The sequence below is a fragment of the Salvia splendens genome, chromosome 8, assembly GCF_004379255.2.
Source record: "Salvia splendens isolate huo1 chromosome 8, SspV2, whole genome shotgun sequence".
In the NCBI taxonomy this organism is placed as follows: Eukaryota; Viridiplantae; Streptophyta; class Magnoliopsida; order Lamiales; family Lamiaceae; genus Salvia; species Salvia splendens.
Genome location: NC_056039.1, coordinates 8,847,775 through 8,865,585, shown reverse-complemented (window position 1 = coordinate 8,865,585; position 17,811 = coordinate 8,847,775). Strand labels below are relative to the sequence as shown.

Here is a 17,811-nt window from a genome sequence, read left to right as displayed (position 1 = left end):
ATTAAATGCAATAAATTTAATGGACAGTCTATAACGTTGTATTCAACTAAAATTAATTGCAATAAATACAGTGGAGAACTCTTGTTTAGTTACATTACCATCTACCCGTAGAAATTTAAAGTGACGTCTACCGCTAAAAATTTAAAGTGGCGGCAAATGAAATTCTGCCAAAAGATACATCTGCCGCCAATACAAAATGCATTAACTAAGTCTATAAATATTGATTCATACTTTCATTTCTTCAACTTCAGTCCAGCATTCAAAATATGGGAAAACATATTGAATATTCACCACAGAAGAAAAACTTGATAGTTCAATTCATCCTCCAAAAAGTGTGTGAATGGGAAACCTCCTCGCGGCACTCTCAAAGAAGCTCAACAGAAATTCGGCGTGTCGAGACAGACTACCACAAGATATTGGAATGCTGCAAAACAACAACAACAAAAAGGTGAATCCATAAGGTTAGTAAATTCTAAAAAGTCTAGATACCACAGAAAATTTATTCAGCTAGATATGACTGTTCTGCAAGGTTTGCATTTCTCTCAAAGATGCAATATTAGAAGTTTAGCTGTTGCATTAGGATGTGGTAAAACCACAGTTTGGAGATGGGTGAATGTTGGGCTAATTAGGTCATATACTTCAGCAATACGGCCTGACTTAACAGCCTCGAATAAGTTTCTACGCTTGACATTCACTCTACAAGCCATAGAACTAGACAAAATCTTAAACAAGATTGTGTTTAAGAACATGCGCAATACCATCCACATAGATGAGAAGTGGTTCTACATCACTTAAGGTTCCCAACATGTATATTTGGCACCAGGAGAAAGTGAGCCACATCGAACATGTAAAAACAAAAAAATACATCTCCAAGATCATGTTTATGTGTGCAGTTACAAGGCCAATATTTGGGGACAATGGCCAGGTTTTGTTTGATGGAAAAATTGGAATTTTCCCCTTCACAAAACAGGTCCCAGCTCAAAGAAACAGCAAAAATAGACCGACGGGTACAATGGAGACTAAGCCTATTGAAAGCATTACCAAAGAGGTGACTAAAGAGTGCTTAATCAATAAGGTAATGTATACATTTAATAACTGCATTATGTGTATGCACAATCTATATGCTTTCAATTATTCAATAATTTGATGAATCACTAAAAAGGTTTCCATATTTGTGCAATAAATGCTTAAATGTATGCAATATACATGCATTTTATATATGCACAAACCTGTATGCATTTCAATATTCCAACATTTTATGAAACACTGAAAACACATGCATATTAGTACAAGTATTGTTTTAATGCATATTTTTGTATGTTTTCAGATCATTCCTGCCATAATAGAAAAATGACCTGAGGGGGCAAGTAAGTTTATCAACATTCAACAAGATAATGCAAAGCCTCACTTAGCAAATCATGACGCGGATTTTAGGGACGCTGCCACTCAAAATGGTTTCAATATTAAGTTAGTGCAACAACCAGCAAACTCGCCTGATACTAATGTGAACGATTTGGGTTGGTTCAGAGCAATACAATCATTGCAGTTTCAGACTCCATGCAAAACCTTAGATGGGTTAGTTAAGGCAGTGGAGAAGTCTTTCAATGACTTAAGTCATGTTACTTTGGACAATGTATTCAACACATTACAAGGATGCATGGTAGAGATAATGAAGGTGAAGGGACATAATCGCTACAAAATTCCCCACATTGGGAAAGCAGCATTAAGAAGAAGTGCACAACTTGCGGATAGCTTAGAAGTCCCACAAGAGCTTGTCAATGAATGCATTTCTTATCTGGTGGAAGAAGGTTGTGGTGAAGGAATGGATAGGATTGTCTGTGGTATAGGTATGTGAAGACAGGAGTTAATGCATGCATTGTGTTTTTGTAAATGGTTTTTGTTAGCTGCAATATCAGTTTTTGTATTGCATAAGTATATGCAAAAGCAGCATATGCAAATGGTTTTTGTAATGCATAGGTAAATGCTATAACAACTTTTGTACTAATGCATAAGTAGATGCAATCAACCTTTTGTAATGCATAAATATATGCAATATCAGCCTTTTTAATGAATGAGTAGATGCAAAATCATTTTTTGTTAATGGTTTTTGTAATGCACAATTTAGTCTAAACAATGAGTAAAATTATCGACAAACATTGAACAAAATCAGCCATAAACATATGCTAGATCCACACAACAAATCAAGTCATCCATATATGCAAAATCATTTTTTAAAAAGGTTTTTGTAACTCACAATCTCAGTCACAAATAATGCACAAAACCAGCAACAAACATTGCACAAAATCAAACATAAACATATGCTAGATCCACACAACAGATAAAGTCACTCACATATGCAAAATCATTTTTTGTAATGCACAAAATCAGCCTCAAACAATGCACAAATTCAACCAACAACATCTGCTAGGTCCACACAACAACAGATCAAGTCACACATGCATTATCCACACAACCCATCTGTCAGACGACTTGTCGCCGTCCTGTCCAAGCTTTACAGCACGAATGCCTCCAATCGACCCACCGCTCCTCTTTGTCATCACGGTGGGGGTGAAATCGCCGGAAGTGTGAGATCGATGTGGGGGTGGTGTTGCGGTAAGCTCCGGGTTGGGTTAGCGTAGCGGTATTTTTAGCGACATCTGATGGGTCAGATGGTGGTGAGGGCGGCGTCGGTGTAAGGGGGCGGCAAGGCTCAACCCGACTTTCCTCATTAAGGTCATTCTCGAGACAATTAAAAACATAGCGTTGCGTTGTGAGAATCAATACATAAGATGAACCAAAGTGGAAGGAGATAAGGGGTAAACGTTGGGGGGCAGAGGAGAAGGAGAGGCGACGGAAGATTGAAAGTGAGAACTAGGGTTTTTCAATTCTCCTTCAATGCCGAGAAAAGGGATAGAGAGAGATGGTAAAGATGAAAGAGAAAGACTTTTAGTTGAAATGATTTGTTTTTGGATGGGGTAGGTGGGCAGCTGACTCATTTAATTAAAATGAGATTAATTAGATTTAAATGGTAATAAGGGGATCATTAATTAAGTAGCTAAAATCCCTAATTTTTACCCTAAATGGAAATGAGTCGGCTATAGAGTGGGACAACTAAAAAAGGAATACGACTCAGTTACGTAGAGACGAAAGGAGTACAATGTTTAGTGTACTTTCAAATTGCCTAGGAATTCTAGTTTAATGAGTACTCCATATATATAATGCCCTAGTTTAATTAATTATAATCCTTAGTTTTCGATTTCCCTTATCCCAAAATCATCATGACTAATATACCCATAAAATGACGTAATTTGCTACAAAACGATACATGGGATATTTAATCTAGACGATTGGTTTATTGATCCAATGAGACGGATTTGGTCTTTGATTATGCACTATTGACTATAGGAATGATATATCTATAAAGCAACCTTATCCTGTGAGTCTGGCCTTGCTATGAAATTTTTTCACTAAAATTGTATGATGCTTGATACAATACCTGGTGCTCTTTCTTCTCAAGGCGACCACTAAAATTTGTCCATACGAACTTGAGTTTGGACAAAGTAACCAGAACATAGAATGCAGATCTGAGATCACTATCATAATATCTAATCAAACTGCAGAGATTGTGTGTATCAACAGATGACATAGAGCAAGCCCGAAAAATTACATAAGTACTACAAAATTGTTAATATGTTTTCATTTCACTTCATAGAACAAGCATAAGACAGACCAAAGATGCAGATTCTCATAAACCAAGCAGCACACATAAAGTCTTCTCCTATCATCAAGGCAGGAAGTGAAACATTAGGAATACTTATCCAATGGAACAAAGATTTTTGTGAGTAGAACGTTCCATAAGAGGCATAGCATTTGTAGTCAATAACATTTTATGAATGACAAACAACCATCTGATCAACTGAAACAATTGTTATGGATCGAAATAGAAAATCAACCTCCACAAACTTTGGCTGACATATTATTTGTCTAGGAATCCAGTTAGAGATGTCTCAGCTTTGAAGGGCTTCACCTGCTTTATTAAGGTCCTCAAGAGCCTTAGAAATCTGTTCCTCATTCAAACCTTCCAGGCGTACTCCCCTTTCCACGCCAAATCCTAGATTAATGCAAATAACCATTAGTGAAATTTATCATAGTATTGTGCCAGTACTGGCATATATCAGTTGTCGGAAACTCGAAATAAAACAGGATAAAGTGCTAAGGATGGACTGCAAAGACCAAGAGCACGAATTTGAAAGGAAGACGTCAAAGTGAAACTGAAGTTCTCGGACTAGCATTTATGTTTGAAACTGGATTGTTGTAACTTCTACTCTATAGATATTCACATATGCAGCGTCCGGGTGGTTATGTGGTTTTGAATCAGATAAATGAAAAGTTGAAGAGCTATACCAGCAAATTGGACCATTGAACTCATTAACGGTGCACATTGTGACTCAATTTATGAATCCAATATGTACCTAATTTCTACATATAAAAACCTCAAATAGTGCTTATACCACATTACTGTGTGCCCTAATCGCGGCGACTTCATCCAGTATTCTAAATTGGAATGCAATACAGTTTAAAATTAAAATTCAAAAACCATTCGTCAAATGCGAGTCATCTGTACAAAAAGTTGTCATGGTATTCGGCTGAAATTGATTGGAACTGGTAATTGCCCTAGCAATCTAACTCGCGAAAACCTTGAAAAAACACCAAAATCGGCCTAAAGAGAAAAGGTGAGCGCAGAAGAGCGTCTGATAAACTTCGATCTATATGAACATAGAAATAAGCAAATTACCATATCTCGCCCAAAGCTGAGGCTCGATGCCAGTGGCCTCGCGGATCAAAATGGGGAGCTTAGGGTTTTTTGTCTTCAGATCCTTGTAATTGTTCTCGATGAAAGCTCTGTTCGAACAAACAAGAAGCGCACACAATCAATTAGAATAAAACTAAACAAATGTGTTCGACAAAAATAGAATTAGGAGTGGATAGGCAAATACCTAGTGGAAGAGCTGGAAGCCGAATTAGGAGCGAATAAGATGCGGAGCTCCTTCATATTTCGAGAAAGCTGTCCCCTCCACGCCATTGTTGAAACCTCTCTGTACCTCGGTTCGGCTGTATGTTCGTCGTCTCCGTTTGACTGGTTACAGAATGGTAAATTAGTAGATCTCGCAATTAGTCCTACTTTTATGAATTCGTATAGTCCACAAAGTTTGTGCAATTTACATATTGAGCCCGAAATAGTTCGAAGAATAATAGGAGGAAGTATTAAATTAGCGAAAAGATAAAATAAAATAGCAAGAGATAACGAAGAATAAAATTATTAATTTTTTAAAATAGAAAATGACTAATTGAATTTGGTATGTCTGAAAAGGAATATAATATGAATCAATTAACTCAGAACAAAAAGAATACAGTCATAATTATTATTTTTTGAAACCAAAAACTATAGTAGTACTAATATTATTAGTCGTTGGTTGGATCTTTCCATTTAGCATTTCAGAAATTTCTTTGAATTTATATGTAAGTGATAATTGTAAAATTTTGCTTTTGCTAAAACTCCAACTCACATAATGAGTTTTCTAATCCAAATTCCACGGAGTCTGAAAGAATATTTTTTCAGTTAACTAAACAGTATTAGTATTACACTAGAATTCGTAGTTTGCAAAATTTCACCATTTATTTTGGCACAAACATAATGTTAACTCAGGAGTTTATTGCATAAAAGTTAAAACCACACAATACATGTTTTATAAAGATAATGTAGTAATAAAAGAGTGATGTTAAATGGCCCTAATGTGGCCGGCCATAAAAAGTTAATTTAGTCCATTTATACGTATAAAAAAATTAGAATTACCGATATAAACTTATATGTGTGTGAATGGACTTGTGAGTTGATACTTATCTTTGAATTCCATTACGTAAAACACATTAATATCACGAATTACTGGATACGTTGAGCAACAATCAAGAAATGACAGTAGTAATAAGTTGAGCAAAAACTACGAAAGAGCAACACTAACATGTTGAGCAACATATAATGAAGATGATATAAAAGTAAAATCAAGTAGTATTAAACCAAAAATTTGAAAAAAAATCAATTTTTTTTGTTATTTAATTAAGTTATGGCTGGCCATAATGTGGCCACATAGCATTATTCGTAATAAAATTGAAACATCTGACTAATTTTCACGCGATGTATGAAAATTAAGAATCCCAGGAAACAAAAGTTGATGAATTTCTGTAACATTCTGAGTGAACGAAATTAAGTGTAGCCTTAGCAATTTACTCTGAGATGATATACTACTAAATATAGTATCATATCTTCAATTTTTGGACTTAACTTACTGCACCCCATCCATCAAACTTGTGTCCTCTCATGATAATACTCAGCCGATATCTCATATCTGTCACCAGGTGCAAAAGCACACAAACAAGGGAAGGTCTTGAAGCAAGATGCTGATAACTAAATCTTCTTTGTTGACTTCAATTCATAAGAGAGGAAAATCTGAGGCCCTTCTACTATTCTATAGATGTTGAAGAGCATTCATCCTAATACAGAACATAAGTCAGTGTCTTTCTTTCACAGAGAGACGTGCATAGAATCATAGTGCAAGAATTAACATTTGCTGAGGCATGCGAAAACTTAAGGACAAAGTTGGATCAAATTTTAAACCATCAGAAGTTTCAGGACAGATCAGAAACTGGTAAGTCAACCTATTGAAGCAATTTTTTTTTTCGAGGGAGAGGCAAGATTTATATTGTGGGAGCACAAGTAGATTTATAACAGACTACTGAAAAATTATGTTTGTAAGAAAAGACAACTGCCTTTGAACACTAACTGGGACAGAGACTCATATAACCCGTTTTCCAGAAACCAACCTAGGCAGCTAATTCAACCACCGTGCAGTCCTAGGTGCTGTGAAGGTTGATGGGAACATTTTTAGCAAAACAACAACTGTATCGCTAACAGTATTTCTCTTTCCTGAGAGACTAAGGTTATGGTGTTGATTGTTTCCTAGTTAGACTATTTCCAGACAATTTGCAGATGCTGCACCGTATGCCAAATAAAGTTATATGACGAAAAAGAGAATCAATCTTTGCCAGCACCTTTTCAGGAACTCTTTTAGGATGCAGGATGATACTAAATTGAATTCTGTTCATGCCAGTCAAGACCCTGATACAGAGAATGGAACAATGTGTGGAAATTACATAAGAGGTCAATTACGTAGCCAAGTGTTGGACCTTGTTAGCTATTAATGCAGTACAAAATACTCCTCCAGAAATATGACTCCTGTAGTTCCATACTAGCTTTCTGTAAGTGTATCAAGACTCATGAGTGACACCTCTAGCAGAAAAGTTATGATCCAGATCTACTTGCTAAAGAAAGAGATGATGCTACCTCCGTGAAATCAACATTTAGCTAATTAGAAGATAAGACAATCAGAAGTTTCACTTGGTGTACAACTCCAGTAACAGATTCTGTGCGGAACTAAACTAACATCAGAACATAAATGTAGTCATCTTCCAAACTCTACGGCCCATGTCAAGTGTTTTAGAGAATGAAAAATCATTATGCTATATAAGTTGATAACAGCAATGAAGAAACAACTTGTCTGTCGCTATTATTATCTCTTGCTCGACCCAAAGACTATTCAAATTTAGGTCACTTACCAAAAGACTGGGCAAGAGAATTATGAATATTTAATAAAATTCTAGTTTAGCATAACTTCCGTTTCTGGCCAGTCACGTGATAAGATATTTCTTTCATCATAGAGACACCCAATGTGGGGATAGTGACCTTCCCTTGAATGATAATCTATTGAGGTAGCTTGAGATGGAGAAATGAACTGAATAAAGGAGGCAGCAGTGACTAAGAGAATGAGTACAAATTAGAAACATTGATTGGACCCAATCACTCAAGGTATTAGATTTGATTCTGTAACGTGCTCAGAAAGAATATAGGAGCACCAGATGTGGAATACATTTTATTGCCTTTCTTGTAACTAATGAGTTATCCAAGGAGATGCACGAACGAGATAATCGAGCATGGTGTATGCCAGGAACTTTATCAGTCTTCGCTTCCCTATTATTTGAAATCAATAATGTCTAGGTTGCTGGGCTGTTACTGTCACGCCCGCATTTTCTAAGTATAGAAAACACGGTTGATCGCGACTAGGGAAGGATTAAAGAAGCGGGGAAGAAATGGGAAAAACAACACAACTCGACCATAACTCGAAACAAATGGGAATAGCTCGAATAAAATCAGAGTATCATTTCAACAATCAACAACTCCAAATGAAAATATCTCAACGACACACGAACTCAAAAGAAAGACAACTACTTAGCGGAAGCATTTGAGAGAAGGAATATGCCACGTGTGAAGACAAGACACATTCTAGACACTTAAATTTCTTCAATGGTCTTGCTCAACACCCACCGCACCCGTCACGCTCAACCTGCAAATTTTTAAAAAGAAATGCAGGGCTGAGTACTTGATGCACTCAGTGGACTCATGCCGAAAACATTTTATAAAAAGTATTTATCATGCCACCATTGAGTGACCTTGGGGTTTTAACTTGAAAAGGCCTGAGACACTAAAATCATTTCCATTGTAAAATTCGGTTGATCAACCATTTTCCCATAGCTATCTACCATATCTGATCCATTGATGACAAAGAATGTGGCCACATTCCAAGTCACTAGACCGGCCGACCCAAAAGACGGCTCACGATCTCCATAGGTGTACACTAGCCTGAATAGGGACTCACTCCCTAGACAGACCCGAATTCGATTATCCATTGATGGCAAAAGCCACATCAGATAGGTTCCATAGAATAAAACAAAACACGGCATGACAAATATTCATATCATTTTCACATAAAAATATACTTTGGGCATTGCCCTTATTTAAAAAGAAAGCCCACCTCGCTTGCTTATACCACACAATCACGACTTTACGTAACCTTTTACTCTTGGTACCCTCGTACGTGCAACAACCCTTGTCAATATCACCACACAATCAGGTTTTCCATTATTACAATTATCATGCATGTCCTATCGTTCCTTTCATCGTTTTCTTAGATTGCCCATTCCCGAACGTTCATCAACATAAGGAAAAACATGCCATAATACTTCTCAACGTGTTACACATAATCATGCCATAGGATACCTTCTTAAATCATACATGCATCATATAATTCATTAAAACTTAGCAACAAGCGATATTTTCACCTAACAACAAAACTGGCAGAATTGCGCGGTTGGTTTGTAAAAATCATTTAAAATTCATCCGGTCTCCGTTGGGGCTGAAACTTTTCCACAATACAGTAGACACATAAAATATCATTCAATTAAAATTTCACATCAAAATAATCTTTTTAGGTCGGTCAAATCGAAAACGTAACTCCCTGGTCGAGAAAAACAATTTTTGGTAGAACTGCGCAGTCAACTTCAAAAATTCACCAAAAATACATCTTTCGTCCAAATAGGTTGAAATTCACACACCACATAGAAGACACCTTAAGGTTTATTCAGAAAAAAGAATCGTATAAAAAGGAGTTCGTTTGGTCGGTCAAACATGCGTCAGAACCTACTGTCCGAATACTACAGATTTCATGCTCCAAAATTAGAGTTATCCTAAATGAATGCAAGGAAATCAAGGCTGGAAATTGATCGGTGATTACCTTCTTAGGCGGCAGAAAACTCTCTTCTCCAACTCGGTTCTTTCTCTAAATTTTAGTTCCTGGTTTTTCTTGGTATTGAATTTTTGTGTAGAAAGATCGTGGGATTGATTGGATATATATATATAGGCAAAACTGATAGATATTGATGGATTTGGTGGTTGGAGAGATTTTAGGGAGTATAGATATGGGGAAATCGTTTGGTGATATGGTTTAGAGAAATATATTTGACCAAGTCAACTAGGAAAAGATTTAATTAGATTAATTAGTTTTTTTTTCGAGGTGTTACAGTTACAAATCCCCCCTGCAAAAGGATACTAAAACTAGGGAAGACTGCAATAGCTTAAGTTGCTTACACCATCATTATGTGGACTAACTAACAAACATCCAGCAGGAAACAAAATTTAGCGGGTGGCTCTGACGATTCTTAACGTCAAGGGAGTACTAACCAACATAAGATTCAGTTATAAAAGAACATTAATCTAAGTTTCACTAGAAAAACTTTTTAATAAACTAAACTTAAAAACAATATTATAATGCATATAAAAGCCAAGGAGTAAGGACCCACATAAAAAGGCAGGAAATGGACCTCTTCTCTGTGTTGGAATTTCTGTTGGGATAGATCCAACCTCCCACCCCTAATAAATTGTATTTGTGTCCTCTTTTACAAGTGAATTTAAATATTCTTTCTAACACATTCATTTGAATCCGGACTTGTTTATACTTCATTTTCTATATTTGGGTGGATACAGTATTTTCTCTCCCCTTTTCAAGACTGTAGCTCCTTCAACATACCCTTCAGTCTCAGTTCCTTGATCATTGTACAATGTTGTCTCTGACAAACCGATTCTTAGTTCTAAATGATGTGCAAGGAAAATCTGATCTCAAAATGTGCAAGTTACCAGTAACATGGTGCTGGCATCTATTAAAGTGAGGTCTTAAGTTTTGAAATGTTCAAACTAAGCACGATAGAAAATGAAAATGAAAAAATCAATCAAAAGTAGGAAAGGTTTAAACTAAGCCAGGTATAGATCAAGGGAAGAAGGAAACTAGGATTATATGGTGAATATAAAGCCACAAAGGTTCAGAGTTTTAGGCCTAACCCTGAGTTCCTTGCTTCCCCCTCTGTGAGCAATGAGCATAGTGAATTCGGATATTCCTGCCATCCAGCAACTGTAAAAAGCACAAAATACAGGGAGCACTATCTAAGAATTTTACTGAACCAAAGATACTTAGGCATGTGAAAAAAATGTAGCCGACACTTTGAGCATACCTGGCCGTCCATTTCTTTCAAGGCTTTGTTTGCTTCTGCTTCAGAAGAGTAGCGCACAAATCCATATCCTCTTGATTTTCCACTCACGCGATCACATATTACCTTAACTGCTTATGTTATAAAATCATTTCCATGCCACAATAATCTCGAGTAAATCATAATGTTGTAACTCCCCCACCTTCGACTATTTTGCCATAGTTCTCAAACGCATCCTTCAGCACAGTTTCATTGGTGTCGTAAGAGAGTCCTGCAAGCAGAAAGCTTTCCTTTATTTAAGAGAGTGACCATCTGAGAATTCTAATTCACACTCACTAAATTCAGGATATTACAATAAAATGGTGGTTATCTACTTGACCTTTGAAACATTCTTGGAAAATAATCAGTTTTTTCAGTAATAACTGAAAATTGTTAGGGAACAATCTGTTCTTATATAATTGTGTCAACAGCAAATTAATCATTACCTATTGTTTACACTTCAACCATGAAAGCAACTGAACAAGTATATATCATGCTTCCTTTAATAATTTGCAAATAAACTGTGTAAACCTCCAGCCTTCATTGGAGCATTTCGTCGAGCAGGAAATAGAACCACAGTTAGGCTCAAACAAGCTAGTTATGAGACCAATTTATTTCAGAGACCCTAGTAAGGATAGACATTGCGCACATTTGAAAATGCGAAGGGGGAGAGAGAGAGAGACCTCCGACGAATAGTTGCATGCGCCGCCGTATGAGGCATCGATAGAGCGGGGAAGTAAAGGCGGAACGAATCTTTTGCAAGAAACGCATCCTCTGTAAAGATTCAACTTTCCTCCAGAAAGGATTAAAAAGGTAAGCTATAGTGCTCCTTTATTTTATGTTAGATTATTTCTCGAGGAAGTTTGTAACTGACTCCATCTACACCTATTAAAAACACCACCTTTGCTTCTGTAAAATCGATTCTCAGCAATATTTTTTGAAAAAATATTAAAATAAAGGGGAGAATAAAGGAAAATGAAAACGATGGATTTTTGTTGGGAATCTAATTCTTACCATCAGATGATGAACAAAAACGAAACGGCAAATCTTTGCGAACAATTCCCACAGAATAATCAGCAGAATTAAAAGAAATAACGAAGAAACGAAACGCGATCCGCAAAATGTGGCTGAATAAACTTGATTGATATTGAAAATGGGCTCTAAATCAACAGCACTATATAATTACAGCCTTTAACTATATTCCGCTGGATCCCATTCTAAGCCAAAAATAACATACAATTGATAAAAATCGGTAAACCAAATTTTCCATAATCTAAACAGCAGCTTTCTTAGGTGATTTGGCAGCCTTGGCCGGCTTCTGCTCCTTGGTGGGCTTTTCACCGCCAGTCTTCTTCGGCAACAGCACCGGATTGATGTTTGGAAGCACACCACCATGAGCAATGGTCACACCCTGCAACAACTTCCCCAGCTCCTCATCGTTCCTCACAGCCAACAGAACGTGCCTCGGGATGATCCTGTTCTTCTTGTTATCCCTAGCCGCATTTCCAGCCAACTCCAACACCTGAAATCCAATCATTTTCGACAAATCAACAATCATAATTAGCGCAATCTCAGATCCACGCCACAATTCAATGTTGGACCTAATGAACTAAGCCAATTGCATTACAGATCAAAACGACGAATTAAACGCATCACGTAATCCTTTACCTCAGCAGCTAAATACTCGAGAACGGCAGCCATGTACACCGGCGCGCCAGTGCCGACACGCTGCGCGTAGCGACCTTTTTTTAAGTAACGGCCAATTCTGCCCACGGGAAACTGGAGGCCGGCTCTAACGGAGCGGGAGATCGGCTTCTTCTTGGGGCCGCCGCCCTTCCTCCCCGCGGCGCCCTTCTTCGGTTTTGCGGCAGCCTCCATTGGAAATGACGATTGAACCCTTTGTTAGTATTGAAGCTGAACGTCTTTCTCGGATGCGTCGTTGGGTGGTGAAATGGGAATCGGAGATTGTGATTTTATAGAGGGGCTGGTGCTGCTGAGCTAAGGCTAAGCGCGATTAGGGCCGTTGGATTACGGGTCGATCCGTGTGCTGTGAGATGAACCAATGGGAACCGAGAACGAAATTTGAAATTTTGGGCTGGGAATTTCGATTGATTCCATTTCTCCCGCCCCTAATTTCATTTTTTGCCTTTTAATTTTTTGGCAATTTACATTTAATATACAGATGCATACACACTCAACCTTCACTTTTTAAAGTTTTTGATAAATCATTTTAAAGTTTTTGATAAATCATTTCAAGCCTGTGAGATTAATACAATTTGCTTCTTTTAATTAAAAAGTATCGATGAATCACTTCATACTTGTAAAAATAATACAATTTACATCTTTTAAATTAAAAATTTTCCAATAAATCATTTCATATGAAATTAATACAATTTGTCCTTGTATTAATTTCACAAGTATGAAATCATTCATCGGGAACTTTTTAATTTAAAAGATCCAAATTATATTAATTTCACAGACATAAAATAATTAATTGGGGACTTTTTAATTTAAAAGATGCAAATTGTATAATTTCACAGGCTGAAACTATTCACATTGGAAACTTTAAAAAGTGAAGGTTGAGTGGGTATCTATATGTATTGTAACTGCAAATTGTCAATACACAACATGTCATTCGATTATACAGTACTAATCAGTACACCGACCTAAATATACAAATTATAAGATAATTGAGAAAAATGTCAAAGTCGTGATATAATTAGCCAAAATAGATGGATATTGGACCAAACTTTATGAATTTTTTGCCATTACCCTTAAAATTGCTGTATAGTACAACCTAAACATACAGATTATAAATCTCCTCGATTTATATTATTTTCCCTAGAACAAAGCTAAATTGGCACCAAATCATCAATAAATTCATCACAGTATAAACACGAATTCCATAAAAATAAACCGATACAGTCTCTCATTGCTCAAATCAAACAGAATAAAAATATCATGATGTAATAATTTATTTAAAATCAAGACCCCATAAATAAAAAAGGATTATACACATACCTATAGTGTAGGTCAATTGGTGATGCTAACAGCAAAATTACTCAATGACTAGTGTGTATAATACTGGAAAATGTCAATGACTTTTAGAAAATTAGAATCACTGTATAATTTCTCTTTTTGGATGTAAGATAATCAAATTGGGTTTGGTTGAGGTTTTTACCTTTGAGTTCTTCGAAATGAGGAAGTTTCGCCAAGAACTCTCTGATATGACTCAAATTTGAGAAATGCATAATACGGTTACTTGATCCTGCATAAAAATCGCTTTGAGATCGGGTTTTTGCTTTAAGAAAACAATACCTTGTTCGGCATTGCATATGCGGCTAGGGTTATGAGAGGAAAGTGGTATTTATATGCGGTTCGAAACACAATTTAGTGAAATATAAAATATACGTATTTTTTAGAAAATAAAATAGCAGGGCATTTATGTAATTGCATATGCATTCGGATTTGAATGGTTGTTTATTACTTGGTGAACGAGAAATATACTCTCATCAAATTAATGATCTTCGTATCACTCATACCAAGCTTTAAATCTTACCGCGGATCATACCATGCCAAACACACACTCAAGAAAAAAATGAAGACTGTATATGCCCGACTAATTACAAAACATGTTTACTTGATTTAGCATAAAAATCGCTTTGAGATCAAATTTTTCTACAAGTAAACAATTCATTGTTCATCATTGCATATGCAGCGAGAGTTAGGAGAGGAAAGTTATATAAGTACTACATTATTTGAACACGATTTATCAAAATACACAATGTACATAATTTTTATGCAAGGCATTGTGCAACAGCTTGTTACGAGAGTAAAGTTATATACTAGTATAGTAAATAAAATAACAAGGCATTATGCAACAGCTTGTGCACTCTTAATTTGAATAATACTTTATCACTTGCTGATTGAGAAAATAAATTATCACGAGATTAATAATCTTCGTATCACTTATATCAAACTTTGCAATTGCACATGATTTTTCAAATATTTTAAAACTTTTTGGACTGAATTGTTCCTCAAGGGATTACTATTTTGGTATTTTTTCACATCCAAATAAATACATATTGGGTACTATTTTGGCAATTTTTCACATCTTCAATATTCATTCAACCAAATCATCTTTTTTTTTATTTTATCAATCACCACCCAACCACACCATTATTTATTTATTTATATTATTTTTTTAATAATTATATTTTTATATGTAATATTTTATCATTGCACGATAAAACTTATAAAAAAAATAATAAATGACACTAAAAAAACAATTATATTAAAAAAAGAATTATATGTGCATAAAAGAAATAAATTTTTTTGTGTGCAAAATTGTAGCAAATGTGATCTCTAATTATAGAGAATGAAAAATTATGAATTTTGGTATAATTTTTAAAATTTTATTAATATAATGTACTATAAAAAATATTTAAATTTTAAATATAATATTTATCAATCAATTAAATTGTGCCAAATGGATATGCCACAATTTTATTGGTTGATAAAATAAAAGGGAAGGGAGATCGGATGGTTGCAAGTCGTGTTTCATGAGACCGTTGGTGGAGGAGAGAGAGGTGTCACAACTTTATTTATTTTTATTTTAAAATTGAAAAGATGACCTAGCACAGACCATGCCATTGATAATGGTTGTCTTAAAAGACTAGAATAGAGTGAGAATAAAATGCAAGAATGAAAAAGGTTTTTAACTAGGAGATAGATTAAAGTTGTTCTCTAAAAAGGAGACGATTCAACTATATTGGGACGACTTGAAAAGGAATACGACTAAACTACTTTCAACGATGAAGTTTAAACTCCCTCCACGGCCCATTCCACCATAAGCGAGTTACTAATATTAAGTACTACCTACGTCCATTAAAAAATTGATTAAGTTGCAAATGACACGGATTTTAATGCGTAATTGGTAAAATAAGAGAGATGGAGAAAAAAGGTAGTGGAAGTAGTGTTAGTTGATTGTGGGGTCCAATTATTAGTTATATTTAATTAATTTAAACTTTCCATATTTATAAATTGGTTTAATTTTGGTAGACGACCAAAAATGGTAAAACTAATCTATTTTTTTGGATGGGGGTAGTATTTTTTTAGTATTGTGTTTAATTTATGTTATTTTACTATTTACTACTTTATTTGATAAAACAAAAAGTTTTTTTAAAGAAAAGGCGAAAATGATGGGGAAAAAATTTGTGGCGAACTTTGGAGCTAATTTTGGGGTTGGCGCTATTGAAGGTGTTGTGGCTGAAATTTAAAATGTTGATGTGGCAGTGGAAAAATGTTACTAATGTGGCTTCCACTACCTTTTTTTAATGAAAATAAGATGTTATTATATTTGTTCATAACAAATAATAATGATGGTAGATGACACGAGTTTAAAATAAAATTAGTAAAGTAAGAAATATATAGAAATTAAATGTGATTAAAATATTATCAGTGGGAAATGAAACTCACGTGCAAGAGAAAGTTACTATAAATAGATACTAATTTTAGTGGGTGGTCTAAAATAGAAAAACATCATTATTATTATTTTTAAGTTTTAGTGGAGACAAAAAAATTAATTTATGTTTAATTTACAAAATAGTTTAACCTATCAAACAACTGAAATGCTTCAAAGGTGGAAAATGGTTACTGATGCACAATTTATTAGCAGAACTAAAAATAATTATAAATATATATTGTAGATCTAGTATAGGTAAAGGTAAACAAAATGTTATAAAACATGGAGAATAAGTTTAAAGGTTGACCACAACATACTCAGCCCCATACACTATTGAGAAAAATATGATTTATGGTTTAAATTAACTAAAACTAAACAATAAATAATGTAAACCTTACAATTAAGTAGAAAGCAAATAAACAGTGATCAAAACTAAGATGAGACGAGAAGTTTATAGACATGATTTCACTGTTTTTAGTTTATTCAAAATACAACTATAGAGTTACAAGAGCGAGTCACCTAATTATTCTCGTCGACCAATGAAAGTAGATTACTAACATTAAGTTTGTCAAGATTAGCTAGTAACTCCAAAAAGATTAACAAGACCCTTATAAAACTCTCACTCTTAGGTATACTTTTTTTGTGATATTGGCTATAGTGTCATTGATGCCAATCTAACATATGGATCCTCTGTCGATTGTCCCACATGTAATTGTATAATCTTACGTTGTTTGTCAAGCAACTAGAAGCATTATCCCATAGAACTGTAAGAAGTAAATAAAATAGTCTTGAACATCAAAATTTTAAAATTAAATAAATATGGCATTTATCCCATAGAACTGTAAGAAGTAAATAAAATAGTCTTGAACATCAAAATTTTAAAATTAAATAAATATGGCATTTATCCCATAGAACGGTAAGAAGTAAATAAAATAGTCTTGAACATCAAAAATTTAAAATTAAATAAATATGAAGTCACTGTCAATCCCTAAAATTTGTACAAATTACTAGTTATCCATAGGCGAGGTAACAAAATCCATAATAAAAAGAGTAAACATTAACACTCAATTAATAAAACCTAAAGGGAATGAATATTGAAATCTTCGTCTTCTTTCTTGCCTTGCTCCAATGCCTTATTTCAATCTTTGAGGATGAATGGTGAATGATCAAGTATGGAATGAAACAAGTAAATCTTGAAGAGAGAATTATGACTCGATAAGGTAAGCTTTGGGGTGAATTAGGTCTGAAAGCATTCGTCACACAAACTCAGCGGACCACTACATGAAGTCAACGCTCTTGGGGTTCTTCGTGTCACTCTCAATGGACCACTGGTCTGGAGGTCTTGGCTTAGGCTCTTTTACGCAACGGGCCACCGGAAC

The 17,811-nt window shown here is 35.0% G+C and overlaps 2 protein-coding genes across 2 annotated transcripts; both read right to left on the bottom strand.

Moving 5' to 3' along the window:
- Positions 1 to 3,833: 3,833 nt before the first annotated feature.
- LOC121744314 (NADH dehydrogenase [ubiquinone] 1 alpha subcomplex subunit 2-like) lies at positions 3,834 to 5,194 on the bottom strand. The gene is made up of 3 exons (XM_042137813.1): positions 4,998 to 5,194; positions 4,796 to 4,902; positions 3,834 to 4,111 (listed from the first exon to the last, which is right to left on the bottom strand). Exons 1-3 carry the CDS (start codon positions 5,081 to 5,083, stop codon positions 4,008 to 4,010), a joined length of 297 nt encoding a protein of 98 aa, XP_041993747.1. The 5' UTR covers positions 5,084 to 5,194; the 3' UTR covers positions 3,834 to 4,007.
- Positions 5,195 to 6,082: 888 nt separating this feature from the next.
- LOC121743761 (probable histone H2A.2) lies at positions 6,083 to 12,927 on the bottom strand. Its single transcript, XM_042137126.1, has 6 exons — positions 12,637 to 12,927; positions 12,281 to 12,490; positions 11,132 to 11,219; positions 10,954 to 11,060; positions 10,784 to 10,853; positions 6,083 to 6,404 (listed from the first exon to the last, which is right to left on the bottom strand). Exons 1-6 carry the CDS (start codon positions 12,844 to 12,846, stop codon positions 6,337 to 6,339), a joined length of 753 nt encoding a protein of 250 aa, XP_041993060.1. The 5' UTR covers positions 12,847 to 12,927; the 3' UTR covers positions 6,083 to 6,336.
- Positions 12,928 to 17,811: the final 4,884 nt, after the last annotated feature.

Excerpts from the sequence above, each read along its gene's own strand:
- LOC121744314 (XM_042137813.1), bottom strand. The coding sequence starts at position 5,083 with ATGGCGTGGAGGGGACAGCTTTCTCGAAATATGAAGGAGCTCCGCATC. Across the intron at positions 4,903-4,997 it reads GCTTCCAGCTCTTCCACTAG|AGCTTTCATCGAGAACAATT; the intron begins GTATTTGCCTAT and ends TTGTTCGAACAG. Across the intron at positions 4,112-4,795 it reads TCAGCTTTGGGCGAGATATG|GATTTGGCGTGGAAAGGGGA; the intron begins GTAATTTGCTTA and ends GCATTAATCTAG.
- LOC121743761 (XM_042137126.1), bottom strand. The coding sequence starts at position 12,846 with ATGGAGGCTGCCGCAAAACCGAAGAAGGGCGCCGCGGGGAGGAAGGGC. Across the intron at positions 11,061-11,131 it reads CTATGGCAAAATAGTCGAAG|TTAAGGTAATATGTGATCGC; the intron begins GTGGGGGAGTTA and ends TAACATAAGCAG. Across the intron at positions 10,854-10,953 it reads TGAAAGAAATGGACGGCCAG|TTGCTGGATGGCAGGAATAT; the intron begins GTATGCTCAAAG and ends TGCTTTTTACAG.